Here is a 22,774-nt window from a genome sequence, read left to right as displayed (position 1 = left end):
CTTCTAAGGGTGTAAATTTTTGATTTCACTCCTCACTGCCTATCACAGATTTGGAAGGCCATGAAATGCCCAGATAGCACAAAACCTCCCAAATGATCCCATTTTGGAAAGTAGACACCCCAAGGTATGGAAGATGGTGGGGGGGCGTTCCCTCCCACTGCTTGTAAAAGCAGTCTAGAGGCTAATTAGCCACTAGGATTGCTTTTACATGAAAGCCGACCGCTGGCTGAAAAGAATGATACCAAGATGATACCTAAACCTGCAGGCATCATTCTGGTACAACCACTCAAAGTCCAGCAACATACCAGTACGTTGCTGATCCTTGTTGGGCATACATTGTAATGTTCTTTTTTTCCTGCAGCCTGAGGGCTGCATGAAATTAAGAGATGAATCGGTGGGTATGGGCATACATGCACCATTTTTTTGTGGTGGTGAAATAACTTCCTACAGCGCTGGAGTCGCTGATTTACGTATCGTGGGAGCAAACGCTGTTGCTGCCAAGATAAATAAATCAGTGCTGCAGCTGAATGGCGTACCTGAAAACAATAAAAATGGTTAACAATAAAACACAGTAAACAGTAAAGTAAAAAACAATTACATACCTGAAAAGCAAACATGGTAAAACATAGTAACAATAAAACACTGCATTGTAGAATACAGTAAAAAAGAGCAGAACAAGGAGACCCAGTGAAAGTGTGTCCTAGTTTGTGCTGTGCTGTACCCTACGCTAATACTCCACTAGTGTGTGGTAACGTTCAAAACATTCACCAATGCAAAGACCAGGATGGTCAGGACAGGAGGGACAATAATAGCGGGTGTCACGCCTATATCTGTGCTTTCTACAGACATGACATTTTCTTTTGGGGGGCTCGTTGGGTAGGGGTACCAGGGAGGACATACGGAAAATGCCTCTTACTGCATTTGGATTGGGAAGTTGGGCCACAGCACCGTCTGGAAACAGAAGGGCTGTGATGATCTCTTCCTGGAATTTAAGGAAGGATCCAGTTAGTCCTGAAGCTTTATATAGCACATAAGCTTCAGCAGAGCCAATTGAAATAAGTATACAGACACTTTCTTGTGCCAGCATCTGGCCTTACAGGCAACTAAGTACGGCGCCAACAACTGGTCCTTGAGGTCCACCCCTCCCATATTAAGGTTATATTCGTGGACACAGAGGGGTTTCTCCACAACACTAGTCGCTGTAGGAATTTGGACCATCGTGTCTGTCTGAAGGGAGGACAGAATGAAAACATTCCGATTATGCCTCCACTTCACAGCGAGCAAATTATTACACTTCAAGCAGACTCTCTCCCCAAGCCTAAGATGGGAATTTACAAGCCGCTGGGGTAAGCCTCGGCGATTAGATTTCACGGTGCCACATGCGTCAATTCCATGATCAAACAAGTGACTAAAAAGTGGCATGCTTGTGTAATAATTGTCCACATACAAGTGGTACCCCTTTCCGAAACAAGTGACTAAAAAGTGGCATGCTTGTGTAATAATTGTCCACATACAAGTGGTACCCCTTTCCGAATAAGGGTGACACCAAGTCCCACACAATCTTACCAACACTCCCTATGTAGTCTGTGCAGTTTTCTGGCTCTACGTGACTATCTCTTCCCTCGTAAACCATAAAACTATATATATATATATATATATATATATATATATATATATATATATATATATATAGCCTGTGGCCCTGTCACAGAGCTTATACATCTTGACCCCATATCTGGCACACCTGCTGGAAAGATACTGTTTGAAAGACAAGCGGCCAGAAAACTTAATCAGGGACTCATAAATGCACACAACTTGATCGGGAGTAAACAAGGCTGCAAACTGTTGGTTAAAGTGGTTTACGAGGTGCCGAATTTTGTAGAGCCAATCGTATCCAGGGTCACCCCGAGGATGACAGAGTTAATTATCATTGAAGTGCATGAACCGCAAGATCTGCTCGTATCGTAATAGGTTTCCATTCTCTGGCAAAGGTCAAGTGGGGATTAGTGGCGATGAATTGACCAGTATACAAATTGCTTTGGTCCACAATAGATCTATAGAGATTTGTGAAAAACAGTGAATAAAAATCAAGTGACATAAAATCAACTGTTTCCACCTGAATTCCGGGTTGGTCAGTGAATGGGGGAAGTACGGGTGCTGCAGAAGTGGTGGGCTCCCAATTAGGATTGGCAAATGCAGCTGGAAGGGCACTATGGGCACGACGGGCCTGTCTTTGTCTTCTTGGTGGCTGTGGGACACTAGTTGTGCTAGCCACCTCACCAGCTTGAACTGCACTTATGGGACTTGCCACATCACCACGTGATACTGCAGTGCTGGTTTGACTACAACCTGGGTGTACTAGGCCGCTGGTGCTTGTCAGTTCACCAGAAGGATGAGTGGCACTAGTACTGGCTCTCTGCTCCATACGAGAGCCCTGCGGTTCTTGCACCTCAACAACAGCAGAAGAACGGGGTCGGGTACGCCTGACCTTGGCAGGGAGCACAACTCCATTGTCAGAGCTATCTGTCAGGGTGCCGTTGCTGTCTACAAGATCATATTATGAGCCTGAATCTGACAGATGGGTGACTTCCTCTTCACTATCTGTCATGCTCAGAAACGTGTAGGCCTCTTTACTAGTGTACCTTCGATTTGATATTTTGATCTCTAAATTTACTGGTATACTAGTGAGACTCACAGGAAAAAGAGCTCCTGACTGTCAGCGACTGATTCAAAAGCTACCAAAAAAACTGTTAGCGCTCGCAGGGATCCGGCCTGACTCTGCGAACGCTGCAGTTATGTGTGTTGTGTTTTTGTCAGTGACAGTGATCGATTGATACTGCACTTGGGTGGGCTGGGCAGAGGGGCTAAACGCAGGTGCTAGCAGGTATCTGGGCTGATTTTGCTAATGCTGCGTTTTTGGGAACCCTAAACTATTGAGGATGCTAATATAGTTCTGATCAGATCAAAGATATCGATCCATTCAGTACTACTAAGGGAGGTGTATGGTGCGTGCGTGGGTGTTAGCGATTGCGTGCGTGGGTGTTAGCGCTACTGACACTAATCTGATGCTGCCTGGGGTGACGCAGACCCTGACTGATGCTAAAAACTGATATCACCCGCCGGGCGATCAGGGGGTTAAACCTTTATTGGGTAATATATGGCGGGTGCCCTGTCGCTATAAAAAACAAACAAACTAACCAGCATCACCCATAACACTAACACGGTGATCACTGGTGACAGGGGGTGAAAGGGTTAACTAGGGGGCAATCAGGGGGTTAAAACCTTTATTAGGTAATATATGGGGGTACCTGACACTATAAAAACCTGACAGTGAAACTAATCAACTAACTGGCTAACTAACGTCACCCGTGACACAAAGATCAGATCAGATCAGAAAAAAGATCTATTAGTGACACTGGCCACAGGGGGTGAAAGGGTTAACTGGGGGCGATCAAGGAGTACCCCCTAAACCCCCTTTTGTTAGGGGGGTTTAGGGGGGTACCCTAGACCTAATGGGGTCTACTACTAACTGCCCTAACACTTATTACAGTCACAAATGACACCAATGCAGTGATCAGTGAAAAATCTGAAAACTGCAATTGGTTACACAGTGACAGGGAGTGAAGGGGTTAACTGGGAGGGCAATCGGGGGGTGGCAAGTGTACCTATGTGTACTGGTGTTAGTTTAGTGTTGTGCAACTCACGGTAAGACGTCTTCTCTCCCCTCACTGGAATCGAAAAGACTCCACAAGGAGAGGTGACATCACTTCCTCCTGTCTGTGTTTACACTTACACAGTGTCAGGGCTGGCTCAGCCCTTCCTTCTCTGAGCTGGCCGTTCAGCTGTCGGCTAATTGCCAGCTCTCATCTCTCCACAGTTAACCAGCTGTTGTGGATTTGCTCGTCAGTCCTGCCTACTTAAAGATCTCCAGCTCACTTCATTCCTGCCTTCGGCTTGGTCACATCACAAGAAACTATCTCCTGCGTTCCTGTTTAAAGACTGGCTTTGCTGACATCCCTTCTGACTCCTTATCCTGCTTGCTGTTCCTCTACTTGGATCCCTGACTTCTGGTCTGGCTGATTACCCAATCTGGTTACTGAACTCTGGCTTGGCTGATTACCCGATTTGGTTACTGAACTCTGGCTTGGCTGACTAACCAATCCGGTTACTGGACTCTAGCTATGCTTTGACTATGCTTAATACATTTACCTTTTTATTTTTATTAATAAACAAGTGTGATTTTACTGTACTTCTGTCTCAGTTTGGTTCATGGTTTCTGATGCACAGACAGGGGAAGGATTTCATTCATGAGGACCGATCAGCAGGTCCAGGCCATAAAACATTGGCAAAACATTGGCTGGGACCTGAGGACTTATCGGTCCTCTAATGAATACGACCGCTGCAGGCACGGGGGGGGGTGCAACCCACAGGGAGGGACGGACGTACAGGTATGCCCATTTGCCCACCCCGTGCCATTCTGCCGATATAAATCGGCGTGTGGCGGTCGGCAACTGGTTAATAAAATGGTAAAATGGTATAAACAGAGCAAACGTAGTCAAAACATAGCCAGAGTTCGGTAACCAGGACAGGTAGTCAGAACAAGCCAGAGAAACAGAGGTCCAGAGATCAGCGTAGTTGGGTGCAGCAAATAGGATCAGGAACCAAAAGGGAAGTCAGCCAAGCAAAAGTCTATAACAGGAAAACACAGCAGAGAGAGTCTGGATATGTTGACCAAGGCAAAGACACAGACGATCTGATCCAGGGAGTTTATATAATCAGTAGCTCCAGCTGACGAACAGGAAATGAAGATCAGGTGAGTCACTGTGGAATGAAGAGTCTTTGGCAATTAACCGACAGCTGAGCACAAAGCTCTGAGAAGGAAGGGCATAGCCCAGCCCTGAGAGCTAGTTAGGTATAAAGGCTGTGTACCATATTGGGTCTAGAAGACATGCCGATGATGTATGCATCAAAACAAATATGTGTTTGGGAAATCAAATTGTTACTTTAGGCTATCAAGGACAGGCCTAAGGACATATAGTATGGCTGGCAGAAGTTTGTTCTGTAAATCCAAAGGCCTGGCCCAATGGAGCAGATCCGGCAAAGATGGAGAGACAAATCACGCCTCTCCTGTACATCTGTGCTCAACAATGCAGCCTACCTGTGCCCATCAATGCAGCCTACCTGTGCCCATCAATGCAGCCTACCTGTGTCAATAAATGCAGCCTACCTGTGTCCATAAATGCACCCTACCTGTGTCCATAAATGCACCCTACCTGTGTCCATCAATGCAGCCTACCTGTGTCCATCAATGCAGCCTACCTGTGTCCATCAATGCATCCTACCGGTGTCCATCAATGCACACCACCCCCCCCCCCGCTCCCCCAGGCAGCCCACGCTCACCAGTCCTCATTTTCTACTTGCAAAATGTGAGTGCAAAATTTGAGGGCTGTCCTATACCATAGATATGGACGCAAATCTCCCAAAAACAAATATGTGTTTGGGAGATCAAATTGTTACTTTAGGCTATCAAGGACAGGCCTAAGGACATATAGTATGGCTGGCAGAAGTTTGTTCTGTAAATCCAAAGGCCTGGCCCAATGGAGCAGATCCGGCAAAGATGGAGAGACAAATCACGCCTCTCCTGTACATCTGTGCTCAACAATGCAGCCTACCTGTGCCCATCAATGCAGCCTACCTGTGTCAATAAATGCAGCCTACCTGTGTCCATAAATGCACCCTACCTGTGTCCATCAATGCAGCCTACCTGTGTCCATCAATGCATCCTACCTGTGTCCATCAATGCATCCTACCTGTGTCCATCAATGCACACCACCCCCCCCCCCCGCTCCCCCAGGCAGCCCACACTCGCCAGTCCTCATTTTCTACTTGCAAAATGTGAGTGCAAAATTTGAGGGCTGTCCTATACCATAGATATGGACGCAACCCTCATTAAGCTCCCAGCATTGTGCCAGTTTAGGAGAAATAAATTCCCAGACCTTTTGGTCCTGTACAACAGCTAAACATGATTTGCAAAGGAGATATCCTGTGATTAAAAACAAAACGAAACGAACTTTATTATTCAACATACCTGATTTTCTGGCATTCCAACACTTCACAACAAACCGTTCTCTCCACCAAGCTTGCAGTTTAATTGCAGCAGTTTCCTCAACAGGTGTAGCTGTTCTATTTTGCCAGGAAGCAGGAATTTCAGATTTTGTATCTAAAATATACAGTACTATTCAAATACATTTTTTCAAGGAACTTAAATCTGTTTATTTTATTATCACAGCATTAAGTGAGAAGGGGATTCACAGCTTTTGATAAAGTAAATACATACAGTGTGCTGGAAATGTATGTTCATTTTATGGGCAGATTGGGGACATAATGGGTGCAAACTTTACCCCAATAAACAGCATATTCTGGAGTTAAAGTATAACTTAATGTGGATAAAAAAAGTACAGCGCTCACAACACACAATATAAGTGAAATAATCAAAAAAGTCCAAATAAATGTAGTTGAAGTGTTCATCCACAATGAAGTAGGTGCAAAAAATGCTTCACAAACTTGCAGGAGTACAGTGACACCCCCTTTTGCATCCCCCGCTCACCAGAACAGGACGACCCCCCGCTTTGCAGTCCGGGGGTCACTTCAGGCATGTTAATGGTATCCCACACATGTGGATTGGTGTTAAAACATCAGATGATGGATCAGTGTAAACATCAGATGATAGATTTCCAATAGGAGGCTCTCAACAGGATATGCAGGCCCCTTGATGACGCCCTGAGGGAGGGCGAAATGCATTGACATAAATTCCTGTTTTGATTGATGTCACTTCCGGCCCGTGGAATGCACGCTATCAACGGCTGCTTCCTGTATCTACAGCTCTAAATCCATGCCTGTTTTTAATCGTGTCTTGTAAGTACCGATCCCTATGCGCATTAAATCTAATTTTATAACAGTACTTCACTATCAGTCCATCCTCTTTTTATTTCTGGGTGCCTGCATATCCTGTTGAGAGCCTCCTATTGGAAATCTATCATCTGATGTTTACACCAATCCATCATATGATGTTTTAACACCAATCCACGTGTGTGGGATACCATTAACAGGCCTGAAGTGACCCCTGGACTGCAAAGCTGGGGGGTCATCCTGTTCTGGTGAGTGGGGATGCAAAAGGGGGTGTCACTGTACTCCTGCAAGTTTGTGAAGCATTTTTTGCACCTACTTCATTGTGGACGAACACTTCATCTACATTTATTTGGACTTTTTGTTTATTTCACTTATATTGTGTGTTGTGAGCGCTGTACTTTATCCACATTCATTCAAGTGATTAGCACCTTGTTTACAGCAGCTGCATTTTATTATCACCGAGTTGTTTCCATCAGCGCGAGTTTATATTTAGTAATATATTTTCACAAAGTATAATTGAAGGCAAACATTTTTTTGTTTTAGAAAGTGGAGAGGGATTCGAGCACCTGGCAGGCTTTGATTGCTGTCTGTGGGAGGGAGATTCATCCTCTCTATTTGTACTGGTGATTATCACTAAAACTGAAAGAAAAACCCCAATTTTGAGTGGCCACCAAAACAGTAATAATGGGTATATTTTCCAATGGAAACACTAGTTCTAGTGACCCTGGTGAATATTAGGGATTTCCCTCAGTTTGGAGGGATGTCCTCTCACTTCTAGCTATGGCTATGAAACAGAAAGGAAATGGAATGTTCCCCAATGGGACACAGCTGGCTAAAAAAAACAAAAAAAAAACTGACAGGGGATATAACCCTCAATTACTCTATACAAAATTAAAAAAAAATCTGCATTCATTTCTACTTTGAAAAGTGAGAGGTGATTCTCTTTTAGGCTAAACCTACAGTTGCATGCACGTATCTGAGATTTCATTTTCTGGTTAATGATAAGTTGCATCTTTAAAATTCAAACCAAATCTACCCATTTCGTGGAACTTTTTTTTTTATACTTTTTCCAGTGTTTTCACTTTCACTTTGATGTGTTTATTTCTTACCAATGTCTCTCCCTTTGACTCACACTCTCATTTTCTGCATAAATTACCTTAAGGTAGATCTAAACTCAACCACTAAAATCTCATATAATCTTTAACATGCAATGCAGTTTCAAAAGTCATCTTCAATCTTTTTAAATATTATCTAGTAATCCTGCAATGAAGGTCCTTACCTTCCTGTTATAGGTTGACAATAATTTGTCCCTGTTTCCCAATTGCTCTCCTGTGTTGTCACCCCGCACATGCACTTCCAGTGTAGACTGAGGCCTCTTTCACACTACCGCGACTTCAAAGTTTACTTACTACAATTTCGATGCAATTTCAGGGAATGCCTGTGTAACTCGCATCAAAGTCGGACCAAAGTAGTACAGGGACTACTTTGAAGTTGGTGCGACTTGAAGTTGCACAGATATGAATGGTACTCATTGGAAATCATGGGGTACGACTTGTCATGCAACTTTGCAGTCCCAAGTCGCAGGGCAAGTCGCACAAGTGTGAAAGGGGCCTAAAAGCACAGGCATGGTCTATCACTGTCACCATTAAGAAGTGCCCCCTACGCTTTCATATGCAGTCACTACTGGAGTGCATGCATGTAGGGAGGAAGTGGCTGCACAGGTTAGAGTAGATCAGCTGTGCTGAGATGCAAAAGCTGTGAAAATAGCATTTGTTTTAAATAAGAAAACATGGCATAAACATTTTTATGATAGACAGTGCTTTTGAAAACTGTCCTTTAATTAGGGTTTAAATCGACTTTAACCACCTCCCACCTGGCCACTGCACATAAACGGCTGGATGTCCCTTTCCTTGTTCTGAGTCCCTCAGAACGAGTGAGGACACGAGACGCGCTGCGGCTCGATCCTGTGATCATTATGATCACAGAATCCAGCTGAGCAGAGATTGGGATATGGGCGCTGTGACTGGCCCTCCTGATCAAGTGACGGCTGTGTCCAATCACACCCGTCACAATGTAAACAGAGACGCGTATCTCTGTGACAGTTCTCCCCCCGCCTAGCTCAGTGTAATTTGGGTACAGTATTACATGACCGCGCAATTCTCAGTTAAAATTTGACAGCGCTGAAAGCTGAAAATTGGTCTGTGAAGGAGGGGGTCTAAAGTGCCCAGTACTGAAGTGGTTAAGTATAATGTATATAGGAACAGTCTGCTACCTGAGTTTACTTTTCTGATCAAGAATGTTCTGACATCCAGTCAGACAGAAAATTGTTCTCACTACTAGTTTTCAAGTCTCTCTCAGTTCCCTCTGTTAATGAAGGGAGTGCACGCTAGGCCAGGGAACAATGAGCAAATTATAAAAAAAACTATAATGTTTTCCATGATTTTTCCTAGCATGTACTTGCTAATAATAATTGCCTCAAAAGACATTTTATATTCTTATCTTAGTGGCTGAAGCTGTCCCAACATAGATATATTGCTTTGCATGCTGCCATTCTGCAGTCTGAGTAATCATTTCCCTGATTGTGATACATTATTACATGTGATGTTTTGACAATACTTGAATAAGCATTATTAGAAGTTGTGTGGGAAACTGCAAACTGATTTACCCAGGGTTGGATTTAGTACACTTTAATAAATACCTTGCATGGAATGAGATTCTGGCGACAAATTCATGGAAAAATCCAATGTGAAAGCTCGGAATGCAAATACCAAGTCAAGCGTAAGTTTGTTTCCCACAGCTTCGCTCATAAGTTTCCACAAAGCAATGTTAAAAGCCTAAAATAAAGTCCAAGTAAGTTCAGAACAACTTAAATAAACAGAGATAGAATCTGTTATTCATATAATGAACATTGAAGCCTTTTTAAATGGTAAGTGTATGGCCTCCCAATAGCCCCATCAAAAATACATTCTATATTACCCCATACATAAGATGCTTGTTATTTTCATTTTTTTTATGGAGAGGCCTAGCCAAAGATGTGTCAGTCTGTGCTTTGTTTCAGCTTAGTTTTAGGCTGGGTTCACATATATGCAAATTGGATCTGGATTTCCCTGCATCCAATTCGCATGACAGGCGAGTGTGACCGGCTTTCAATGAAACCGGTTCACACAGGTCTGGGGCGGATTGCAAAAGGGTCCTGTGTGTGTTTGGGTGCAATTCAGGTGCAAATTCAGGCAAAAATTCTGACCTAAATTGCACCTGAACTGGTGAACAGACACGCACTGGACCCCAGGCACAAACCCGCGGCCGCACATCTGTGAACCCAGCCTTAATCACTTACCTGGTACACGCAACAGGATAATGGTGGGGATCTGCCATAGAGAATACATTTTTGCCCCTGCAAGTTTTTTGAATGTGATTTATGATTTAATTTTGCTCTCAGTGAGAATACACTTCTTTTTCTCCAGTGTTCTTTGGTGGAAGAGCTGAGTAACAGTCACACCTCTCAGAACAGGTTCCCTCACACACAGAAAGAGAAGGAGTGCATCTGACTAGGTCTGTTAAGCTGGTCATACACTAACAGAAATTCATCCCATTCTTTCTTTTGACGAGTGTGTGGGCTCCTCTGCCCAACAGAAGTCAATTGTTTAAAGGGTAAGTTCACCTTTGTACACTTTTTTTTTCTAAATTCCAGCTCCCCTATGCACCAATATAGCATTCATGTACTTTTTTTGCAAAAATATCAAAGCTTTCCATTAAATCTACAGTCACTAATTTTTCTTGTCCTAATCCACATTTTCAAACGTTTTCATTAATAATGTCTTCTTCCTGATCAGACTTTAGGTCATGACACAGGAAGGAGTTGACCAGCTAACCTCATTAGCACACACCTTGCATCATCCACCCACTCATTCCCAGGTGCACATTTTTTTTAATTGAAATGCAATCAATCAGTGATCACCGTTCTCACTAAATGCACAATATACAATCAGATTGCATAGTGCATGGCCATGTTTATGCACCTAAAATTACTAGTTGCGCTTTCAGTGCCATTAATTGTTAACGGCACACCAAACACAGAAGAAAACAAACATTTTGCCATTTGAAAAAACAAGGGGCAAATGCTGCAAAATGTACAGTAAAAAACACAACCCATAAAATGCCAAAATGTCTCATTAACCACATGTAGTGCAGCCAACTGAAATCAACAGGCTGCCCTATGTGTGTCACAGGAAAAACAATACACAAAATGTGAGAACGCGAGTTCCCGCTATGCAGAGTTGTGAATGGGGCTTGACAGCTGAGTGTTTCTTTTGGCTCCCTCCTATGCACTTGTATAAAAGATGACCATACAATATGCAATCTGATTGTGTATTTAGTGAGAAGGGTGATCACTGATTGATTGCATTTCATTTAAAAAACATGCACTTGGAAATAGGAAGGTGGATGATGCAGGGTGTGTGCTAATGAAGTCAGCTGGTCAACTCTTTCCTGTGTCATGACCTACAGTCTGATCAGGAAGAAGACATTACTAATGGAAACGTCTGGAAACGTGGATTAGGACAGGAAAGGTAAGCGGCTGTAGATATTTTTGCAAAAAAAGCACATGAATGCTATATTGGTGCATAGGGGAGCTGGAATTTAGAAAAAAAAAGTGTACAAAGGTGAACATACCCTTTAATCTACTTCTGTTGAAGGAACAGTTTGAAAAAATTTTCATTGATCAGTGTCTGCAGCAAGTCAAGATCAATGCATTGTGCAAGAGGTGGGTGCTGTTGTCAGAATACAATGTCCCAGCAGGGGAGAATTCCTCAATATACCTCGTTTTTTGGCTGATTGAAGAAAACAAACAGAAAATGTTTGGTCAGGTTTAGATTATTCAGTGCACTCAGCCAAACTGTTGTCTACACAGATGCTCAGTGATATTGAGACAACCTGTGCTCCTGGTTGGAAGGTGGAGGTAAGACTATTAAAATAAAGGTTGGTAATACAATTTCTGTTAATATCTAATTCTGTGACTTTAGTTGGGCTTTTTCTTTAAATACCCAGTTTTTCCCTCATTACTGAATGTTTATGGGATGTTTGGAAATTTTTTCATCATGTGCTTCTAAATTAAAGTTCAAATTTATCTGGGAAAAAAACCTAAAGTTACTTTGAAATTTCCTATAACTGTGATGTCTTAAGCCTCACACACACGGTCGGATTTTCGGCAGGGAATTTGACCATTAGTACGCTCCATCAGACAATTGTTGTCCAACTTTCCGCCAACAAATGTTGGATGGCAGGCTAGTAAATTTTCGGTGGACAGCGGCCTGTTGTCAGATTTTCCTATTGTGTGTACACAAGTCCATCACACAAAAGTTGAAAGTACAAACACGCATGCTCAGAATCAATGCTCACTAAACATGGCATTAGCACAAGGTGCCCAAAGGGTGGCGCTCAAGAGCTGAAACTCCCCGTAGTACGTCACTACGTTTGTGTTTGTTGGCTGACAATTGTGTACCGTTTGTATGCAACACAAGTTCCTGGCACACGCCCTTCGGACAAAAGTCTGACCCTTTGTTGGCCAACAATCTGATCATGTGTACGAGGCTTTACTCTTGACTTTAAAACAAACATCCACTGAGGAAACCTTCTTACCAACAAATCATCAAAACAAAGGGAGCTAGAAGGTTATTGTGCCGAAAACAAATGCTCCCTGTTTTCTGCCTTGGGCTGTAAAAATTTTCGCACGTTTCCTGTGTTTAAATATATTTACCTTGAAGTGTTCTTCGGTTTTTCTTAAGGGCTTTGATTTAGTTTGCCAAGGATAGTGAGCTAACTTCAATTCTTTAAAGGTACCAGGTAGTTCATTTTCATTGCTAAAGTTTTGCATCACATTTATTATAGCTTTTATTATACTCATTGCCGTCCCCATAAAGCGGTAGCTTTCCTGTAATAAAAAATAAAAACAAAAAATCAATCTTTTTTTAAACAGGGGACACTTTCTGTACAATGACAAATAAATAACAATACTCAGGCAGCATGCCAATGCAGAGATTAGCACTATAGCCTTAAAATACCAGGGCCCTTAATTCAAAACCCTTGATCTACATGGAGTTTAAATATTGAAAAATATAAAATATTTAATATTTTATATTCTTGGTGTGGGTGTAAATAAGTTAATTGTTGAACTGAGACTTATGAGAACAGCTGGGGATGTAATCAAATGAAGAAGGAATGTATATCCACTTGACCTCCGGAAGATTTACCCCCCATCATGACCAGGCCATTTTTTGTGACAGTGGCGCTGTGATACTTTAACTGAAAATTGCGCGGTCATACAATACTGTACCCAAATGAAATTTATGTAATTTTTTCCCCCGCAAATAGAGCTTTATTTTGGTGGTATTTACTCATCACATGGTTTTATTTTTTTGCACTATAAACAAAAAAAGAGATAATTTTGACAAAAAAAAAAAAAAAACACAATAGTTTTAACTTTTTGCTATAAAACATATCCAATAATTTTTTTAAAAAAAACGTAATTTCTTCATAAACTTAGGCCAATACAATATGTATTCTTTTTTTTTTTTTTTAACTCTTTATTTATGTTTTATAAATACAAAACTAAAACCATACATCGACATACAGCTTGAAAAAGAACTTCTCTAGCATCCCCCTTAAGCTAAAATCCCACCCACCACTATCCTGCAGTTATTCTATAAAAACCTGATTTCCTCAAATAATTCCCTATCTTTAAACCCTTGATGCTTTAACCAATAATCTCCTCTACATAACTCCACGTCTTTTTGAACCTCCGATACCCTACCCATTTATCTTTTCGTTCAGCCACCTCATCTAGGTCTATTCCTGTCCAAACCAAACTCTCTATATTATAGATTTCATTAACACAAAAAATCCATTCTCGAGTTTTAGGACTTTCTGATTCCTGCCATTTTTTCGGTATCTGACTCTTAGCGGCATTCAGGGACAATAGATGTTTGGTATTGTTTAACTGACTTGTCTGTCCCATGGAATAAACATGTCCAAGGGTCTTCCGATATAGTTTTATTAGTAATTTACTTTATTAGCTGTATAATTTTCTTCCAATATACTTTAATGATGGGGCACTCCCACCATATATGAGCCATTGTTCCAATAGTTTTACACCCTCTCCAACATTCCACGTATTTTTCCGGCTGGAATTTTCTAACTTTGTCTGGTGTCACATACCACCTTGCTAAGCACTTAAAAATTTGTTTCAATCATCTTGGTATCAACTGAGGAACCGTGTATCCTTTTCTAAATTTTTTCTACAGTATGTTTACTACATTGTACTCCTAGTTCATTTTCCCATTTCTTGATGTAGGGAGGCACATCCAGTTCCTCTTTAGTCATTAGAATTTTATAAAGTCGGGAGATATTATTCCTTGATTTTTCTCTCTTACAAAGCTGCTCAAGTGGCCTGTAGTCTTTTTCACCTCTAATCGGAAGTTTCTCGACAAAATGCTTCAACTGGATGTACCGCCATGCATCAATCACCATTAAATCTGTCTCTGTTCTTAAATCGTGATAAGTGCGAATTTTCCCTTCTTTAATTAAAACTTTTAATTGTGTATTTCCATTCTTTATCCAATTCCCTCCCACCTCCCTCATCCCCGGTTCAAAAAATGTATTATTCTTCAAATAGATCAAAGGAGAGTTATAATACCATTTGTTTTGTGTGTGGATCTGATCCCATAATTTTAGTGTATTAAGTGTTAAATCTGGTGTCTTTGTGCTAAGTGTTCTGTATTGTGGAGGGTTCCATATTATGTGGCTTAGATGTTTGCTACTCATACTATATTCAATGTTAACCCATCTGTTATCTGAAACCTCCCTTGACCATTCCATAACCCGTGAAAGTGTTACTGCAATGTAGTACTTATTAAAAATCCGGTAGAGCTAATCCTCCTTGTTTTTTCCCCCTAGTCAAAACCGTGTATGAATTCGTGGCTTTTTGTTACACCAGACAAACCTCGCAATTAGACCTCGTAGAGCTCTCATAAATGGCTGTGGGAGAGGAATCGGAAGCATCTGGAATTTATAAAGGATTTTCGGGGCCAGCACCATTTTTACTGTGTTGATGTGCCTGATCCAAGAGAGGGGGCGCATTGACATCTTTTTTAGTTTCTTACTTAATCTCGTCTAATAAGGGTATATAATTTATTAGATATATTTTCTTCAAAGAATTAGATAGTTTAACTCCTAAATATTTTATGTCCTTTCTCCAAGGAAAATAAAATTCCCTTGAAAGTTTTTCTTCTTCCTGTTTGTCTACATTTATGTTTAAGACTTCAGATTTGCTGAGATTTATCTTAAAGTTTGAGATCTCGGCGTATTTTTTAAAAATCTGCAGCAAATTTGGAATCGTAATCCTAGGATTGGTAGTATAAAAAAGGACATCATCAGCAAAGGTTGCGAGCTTATGTTCCTCTGTCCCTATCTTTATCCCACTGCAGTCTGGGTTGTTTCGTATAGAAGCCAACAGGGGTTCCAAAGTTATTACAAATAAGAGGGAATACAGTGGGCACCCATGTCTGGTTCTGTTCTCCATCTTAAAAGGTCTCGAAAGAACCCCATTCACTTTAATGGATGCCGGAGGGTGATTGTAAAATATTCTTAACTATTTAATAAATCTTGGTCCGACTCCCATAGATTCCAATGTTTTTATCATGAGTCCCCAGTCTACCCTGTCGAAAGCTTTTTCGGCATCCATTGACAGGAATAGAGCTGGGGACCCACCGGATTTATTGGACTCAAGAAGAAGCAATGATCACACTCCATTGTCCCTACCTTCTCTTCCAGGTATAAAACCTACCTGGTCTGGGTGCACCAGAGTAGTCATTTTATCCTTCAACCTGCCAGCTAGAACCTTGGCATAAAGTTTGGTGTCGGCATTTAGTAGGGCAATGGGCCTATAACTAGAGCACAACGTGTTATTCTTGCCCTCTTTTGATATCAGGGTAATGGTTGCAGATAAAGCATCTCCCCCCATTTCCCAGTTGGTACCCAAGCCATTGCGGTAATGGCAGAGCTTCAGAATCAAGATTTTTTTTTACATTTTTTTAAATAATAAGTAGTAAACCCGTCTGGGCCCGGCTTTTTTCCCAAGGGAGACTCCTTTAATGCAGTGTAAATTTCATCTACTGTTATAGGTCTATCCAAGTCAGTTCTGTCTCCCTCAGTCAGACCTGACAAACCTGCTCTGTTCAAGAATTCTTCCACCTTCCTGTCCTCTCTTTGTTCTGCATGTCTCTTTTGTCCTACAATATACAGGGCTTCATAGTACTTCCTAGACTCTTCTGCTATCTCTTTAGTTGTAAAAACTGCCTCGCCATTTTTATTTTGAATTTTCTCAATAAAATCCAAGTCTCTTTTCTTTTTCAGTAACCTCGCTAGATGTTTGCTTGACTTATTTCCCCAAAGATATCTATCTCTTATTATTTTATTTAGGGACCTCCTAGAGTCCTTTTCCATGCTATCTTTAAGTTCCTCCCTTCTATTAGTCAGTTGGTGAAAGCATTCCTGATGATGTCCATTATGTTTTTTGTGTTCTTGCTCTAATATATGTATTTCCTCAATAAGTTTTTCCCTTTTTTTTATTCTCTCTTTTTTTTCCCCAGCACGATGGATATGAGGACCCCCCTAATGTATGCTTTATGGGCTTCCCAAAGTGTGGAAACTGGAATTTCCCCTGTATCATTAACCTTGAAAAAAATTCAATTTCTTTCTGAACTGTTTCTACCGCTTTATCATCTTTTAATAGATTTTCATTTAGATTCCATGAGAATGGTTGTCTTTGGGTCCCCGGTATCCTAATCCTCATTGAGATCGGAGAATGGTCAGATAGCGTAGTTATTTCTATTTTAGTTTCCTCCACAAGGTCCAGTAGGCTATGGTCAGTCATCATATAGTCTAGTCTTGCGTACGTCCCATGCACAGGGGAGAAGAAGGTATAATCATTTGTTTTTGCATGCTGCACTCTCCACAGGTGCATAATATGACATTGGTGCAGCTTGCCCGATCATTTTTAATTGCGCCTTACTTGTCCCCTGTGCCCGGGACGTACTATCCAAGGAAGGATTAAGACAAAAATTAAAGTCCCCCACCAGGACAACCTCCCCTGTCTTAAACTCCATCAACTTATCCAATACCTGCTTTAAGAATATGATCGGGTTTTTATTAGGGTAGTAGACATTTGCTAAAGTGAAAATTTTATTCCCCAGCTTACTCTTCAAAAAGAGATAGTGACCCTCAGGGTCCGTCAATCTGTTGGTCAAAGAGAACTTAGACGTTTTAGAAAACCCTATTGCTACCCTCTTGGCTCTCCTTATGGGTGTATCACTATAGAACCAAGTCGGCAGTGCAGAAAAGTATAATTTAATATTTGTATCCAGAGCTAGATGGGTCTCCTGAAGGAATACCACATCTGCTCGATAGTGTTGAAGTTCTTTTAGTACTTTATGTCTCTTAACCGGAGAGTTCAGGCCCTTAACATAATATGATAAAAAATTGAAATCTGTCATTTATTTTGGTCTAGTAAGGGGTTTCACAGCTAACATAATCTGTCTTCTAAAGGAATTTTGTATCCGTCCCTGCAGGATGGAGCTCCATCCCCACCCTCTCACCCCAACTCCCCCCAGCCCCCCTCCCTCCAACCTTGGCCACGATCCGACCCTAAGCTCGCAGATGTGAATATAAACTGATCCCATCCTACGCACTTCTTCACCTAGGGTGAGACTCCAATCACAGGCGCCGATACCTCTACCCCCCCTCCGCAACAAGCGGGGGGAGGGGCGAAAGCGGGCGGACCAAACCAAGCCGCACCTTTCCCTGAGACCCCCCTTCAAACATTGCATTTTATCTATATTAATTTAGCATCCCCCCTCCACTTAAATTCAAGGTGTTTATAATTTAAATCCAATAAACCCTTTAACATTTAACATGGAAAAATCCTCTCTAAGATCTAAAGAACTTTTAACTCTTATCTAGGAATGTCTGGTACGGGGATGCCCAAATTTACACAAAAGTCTTGGAGGTCTTCCAAGAACCTCAGTCTAATCGATCTTCCTTCTTTCAATACTATTAGGGATGTAGGAAACCCCCAACTGTACTTAATGTTGGCCTTTCTCATTTGTTCAAGCAGTGGTCTTAGCTGCCGTCTCCGCGCCAGGGTTCCTGCTGATAGGTCGGAGAATATTTGTAATTCCGTACTCTCAAAAAAAAACTGTTGGGGCTCCCCAAGTCTATTCCAAATCTTGTCTTTATCTTCATATGAGTGGAATTTAATAATTACATCTCTGGGTGTATCCTGTCTCAGATTTGGAGGTTTTCTAATCCTGTGCACCCGGTCTATCTTTAGGGCCTCATCTTCCCATCTGCCCAAGATTGGATTAAAGATTTTTTTCATTTTAGTCACCAGGTCTTCACTCTGTTGTTCTGGTTGGGATCTAATCCACATATTTTGACGGCAACTTTGGTTTTCTTGCTCTTCAAATTTATATGACGAATGTCGGTACTCGCTCTGCATTGTCCTCATTTGTGCTTTTAATTCTAGTATTTCTTTAGCCTGTTTTCTTGATACTTCCTCTGCCTCCTCTACTCTCCGCAGCAAATGGTCCATGTCAGTCCGTACATTCAATATCTCTGATTTTATAGAGTTTTCTAACTTGGTGAACATTTCCAGCATTTCTGATTAAGTTGGAATTAATGCAATATTTCTTTGTTTGTCCATTTTACTGAGATCAGGCTCTCTTTCCTGTTCCAACTCCTCCCTAGACCTCTCACCTTGTTCCCATTTTTGTTTCACCAGGTCTTTCTTTTTTTCTTTTGTTCCTGTTTGTTTCTTTTCCGGTTCGGGACTTTTTGAACCCACATCCTTGAGGTATTTCTGGATTGTACTGGAATTTAAACTCTCTCTTGGGGTCTTGGGGTCTGTTGCTTTTTGTGATCATATTACCTCCTTTATTTTTCCCCTTCTTTTTTATTTTTCTTTGGAAATTTTTTTTTTTTTTTTTGGCAAATCCCTTCCTTTCCCCCTCTTTTAAACAAAAAAGAAAAGAGAACCCTTCCAAACTTTCTTCTTCCCCCTTCGCTGACCTAAATTATTAAAAAAAAATTAAGCGAAAGTGCAATTGAGAATGCTCCTAGGGGGATAACAATCCCCTCCTGACCATGCGAGGATCAGAAGGGTATTCCGGTAAAGGGAGACCAGTCAAGGAGGATCCACCGGACCCAAACGGACACCGCGGACCCAATTTACCTGCAATGAGGGATCTCTCCCACTCACTCCCAACCTCAGCACCACTCAACGAGCCCCCGGAATCCGCAAAATGCAGCGAAAAAGGATTTAATATTTGTCCCCTGTTATCAATCGTTCTTGCTGGAAATATTATTCATTTATATTTTGTCAAAGTCCGCTGTCAAAATACACTGTACTTTTCCCTTGATGTGAGAAATAACAAAAAAGTAAGCTGTCCAGAAGGTCTTACGAGATGTGTCTGGAAAAGACTAGGCAGCAGCTGGAGATATGATCATTCTTCAAGAGCCTGTTAACTCAGTACTATGGTCTCAATATGGTAACATGCTTATCAATATTCAGCATAATTAGCCATACAGCTAAGTATAAGGTGTAAATTGCTGGCTCGAGACGATAGGGAGACAGATAAGCAAAAAAGCTTGCAATATACCATAGAGTCAATATGGTAAAGTTATTAAACAAGTCTCTTAAGAATACTTTAGTGGAGCTTAATACTACAGTGCTTCAGGGTAAGTGAGGGTTAAATTTCATACCTGGGGAGGGCTCCTTCTCCTATCTCCCTACCTCCAGAGTTGATCTGAGCCAGACGCTTCTGTTTACTGTGAGATAGCAGTTACGTAGCTAGTAGTTGCATAGCGCCAGAGACGTCCTGGTCCGCTGAATACATTAGCTGTCGGTATGTGTGATATCCATTCGTCTTATCCCCTTTCAAACAGGGGTCGGCTCCGGGTCACTTATTGTAGGTGAGAAGGGCAGCGGGGGAGTCAAGGAGGAGAAAATGCCACAGAACAACAGGCTGTGCAGTGACGAGCCTCGTCCACCCCGATGGGATGATTCAAGGCTTCGCCGCTCTTCAGGCAGTACTAAGTGTACTAGCGTCTTCAGTCCTGAGCTCCTAGTGGTGGGGGGTTGTCTCCAGGCTTCCTTTGTCAGTATCACAGCGGGCTCTCACCCCGCTCTGCCTCTGAGCCGCTCGGTCTGTCCACACCACCTCCGCTCCCTCACACCAGCGCCTCCATCAGGCCCCTCCCCCCACTCTGATGCATCACGTCAGCATCCTCCCGCTAGTGTGTTATATATGTATTCTGCTACATATTTTTGGTAATAAAAGGTTATAGCGTCTACAAACTATGGTGTATATACTGGAATTTTTATTTAATTTAGTTGGGATTTTTTTCTGGAGAAAAGTTAAATTGTGTATGAAAGCTAAAGTCAAAAATCAGTGCAAGGGACATAACTTACAGTCAGTAGGATGTGTCCCTTGTACTGATTCCTCTTATGTTAGTAGAAATCCCCCTCGGTCAAACCTTGCCGCTATTGTAATCTTCCGGTGCAGTGGGGATAAAGACAACTAAGAAGCTATCACAGGCACTCATCAAGAGAGCTGAATATGCCCTTCCTTTTTGCCCAGCTATACTATTTATAGAAGCTGCACTACAGCGTTAATGAATGGAACGGGATCTAAGAATGGGAGGCAGGCAGATGATTGATAGCTCTGCTCTCTCCATTTAGCAGACATCCCAACCTGCAAAAACAAATTTTAGGGAAGTGGCAAGCTCATTTCAGGAAGGTTACCCTCTGTGCCGACAACCCCCCCCCCCAATAATAAAACACTATAATAAAATAATACTTTAACCATGTGCAGCTCTCGTTCTGGGTCCCGGGGGGGCGCATCCTGACCCAGATCTGTGTCAAGAGCCACGGCTCTTTAAACATGTGAACAGCTGTGTCCACTCACAGCTGGTCATATGTAAAGGTTACAAAGGATGGGGAGATGACAAAGGTATTGAATTGATTGTTCTCCTCAGTCTTCACAAGGGAATTGGGGGGGCTTCAGTAACCAAAACTGCAGTGTTTGTCCTCATGACACAGCACAGGAAGCACCCTCATGGCTAACAGAGGACAGAATTATAAATAGATTTGGGAAACTTAACATTAATAAATCACCGGTACCAGATGGCTTGCACCCGCGGGTACTTAGGGAACTCAGTCACGTAATTGCCAGACCATTGTTCCTAATTTTTACTGACAGTCTACTGACTGGAATGATACCAGCTACCAGGAGAAAAGCCAATGTAGCACCAATGAAAAAAAAACTATATACAAGATTTTAGTAATGAAAACGGTATCATTAACAGTAATTAGCATGGATTCATGAAGAATCGTTCTTGCCAAATCAATCTATTAACCTTCTATGAGGAGGTGAGCTTACATCTAGATAAAGGAAGGCCCGTAGACGTAGTGTATCTGGATTTTGCAAAAGCATTTGACACAGTTCCCCATAAACGTTTACTGTACAAAGTAAGGTCCGTTGGCATGGACCATAGGGTGAGTACATGGATTGAAAACTGGCTACAAGGGCGAGTTCAGAGGGTAGCGATAAATGGAGAATACTCGGAATGGTCAGGGATGGGAAGTGGGGTCCCCCAGGGTTCTGTGCTGTGCTGGGACCAATCCTGTTTAATTTGTTCATAACCGACCTGGAGGATGGGGTAAACAGATAAATCTCTGTATTTGTGGACAACGTTAAGCTAAGTAGGGCAATAACTTCTCTGCAGGATGTGGAAACCTTGCAAGAAGATCTGAACAAATTAATGGGGTGGGCAACTACATGGCAAACAAGGTATCATGTAGAAAAATGTAAAATAATGCATTTGGGTGGCAAAAATATGAATATGAATGCAATCTACTCACTAGGGGGTGAACCTCTAGGGGAATTTAGGATGGAAAAGGACCTGGGGGTCCTAGTAGATGATAGGCTCAGCAATGGCATGCAATGCCAAGCTGCTGCTAACAAAGCAAACAGAATATTGACATTCATTAAAAAGGGGATAAAGAGATAATTCTCCCACACTACAAGACTTTGGTCTGGCCTTACCTGGAGTCTGCTGTCCAGTTCTGGGCACCAGTCCTCAGGAAGGATGTACTGTAAATAGAGTGAGTACAAAGAAGGGCAACAAAGCTAATAAAGGGCCTGGAGGATATTAGTTATGAAGAAAGGTTGCGAGCATTGAACTTATAATCTCCGGAGAAGAGACGCTTGAGAGGGGATATGATTTAAATTTACAAATACCATACTGGTGACCCCACAATAGGAAAAAAACTTTTTTCGCGGAAGGCAGTTTAATAAGACACGTGGCCACTCATTAAAATTAGAAGAAAAGAGGTTTAACCTTAAACTGTGTAGAGGGTTCTTTACTGTAAGAATGGCAAGGATGTGGAGTTCCCTTCCACAGGCGGTGGTTTCAGTGGGGGGCATCGATAGTTTAAAAAAACTATTGGATAAGCACTTTAACTACTGTAACATACAGGGATATACAATGTAATACTGACATATAATCACACACAGAGGTTGGACTTGATGGACTTGTGTCTTTTTTCAACCTCACCTACTATGTTATTATTATACAAGATTTATATAGCGCCAACAGTTTACTCAGCGCTTTATAATGTACTTTACTTTACTATATATGTAAGTACATATACTGCGGCTGGAATCACATACATTTACGTCATTCTGCCTGCTCTGGTTTAGAGGCACGATGCCACCCCCCCCACGCGCAATTGCCTGCAATGGGGGTTATT

General features: G+C 41.9%; 1 protein-coding gene across 4 annotated transcripts in view; it reads right to left on the bottom strand.

The window, feature by feature from the left end:
• Nucleotides 1-22,774, bottom strand: part of ADGB (androglobin) — a 505,879-nt gene that overhangs the window by 128,395 nt on the left and 354,710 nt on the right. For all 4 annotated transcript variants that reach the window (XM_073627819.1, XM_073627820.1, XM_073627821.1 and 1 more), the window contains 3 exons: nt 12,665-12,838; nt 9,608-9,743; nt 6,089-6,220 (listed from right to left, as the gene is read on the bottom strand). In XM_073627819.1, coding sequence (XP_073483920.1) covers nt 6,089-6,220; nt 9,608-9,743; nt 12,665-12,838 — 442 coding nt within the window. The remainder of the gene's footprint in view (nt 1-6,088; nt 6,221-9,607; nt 9,744-12,664; nt 12,839-22,774) is intronic.

This window comes from Aquarana catesbeiana, linkage group LG04, assembly GCF_042186555.1.
Source record: "Aquarana catesbeiana isolate 2022-GZ linkage group LG04, ASM4218655v1, whole genome shotgun sequence".
NCBI classification, from domain to species: domain Eukaryota; kingdom Metazoa; phylum Chordata; class Amphibia; order Anura; family Ranidae; genus Aquarana; species Aquarana catesbeiana.
Note: the sequence above shows the minus strand (reverse complement) of the source record. Positions and strands in the feature narration are given on the sequence as shown.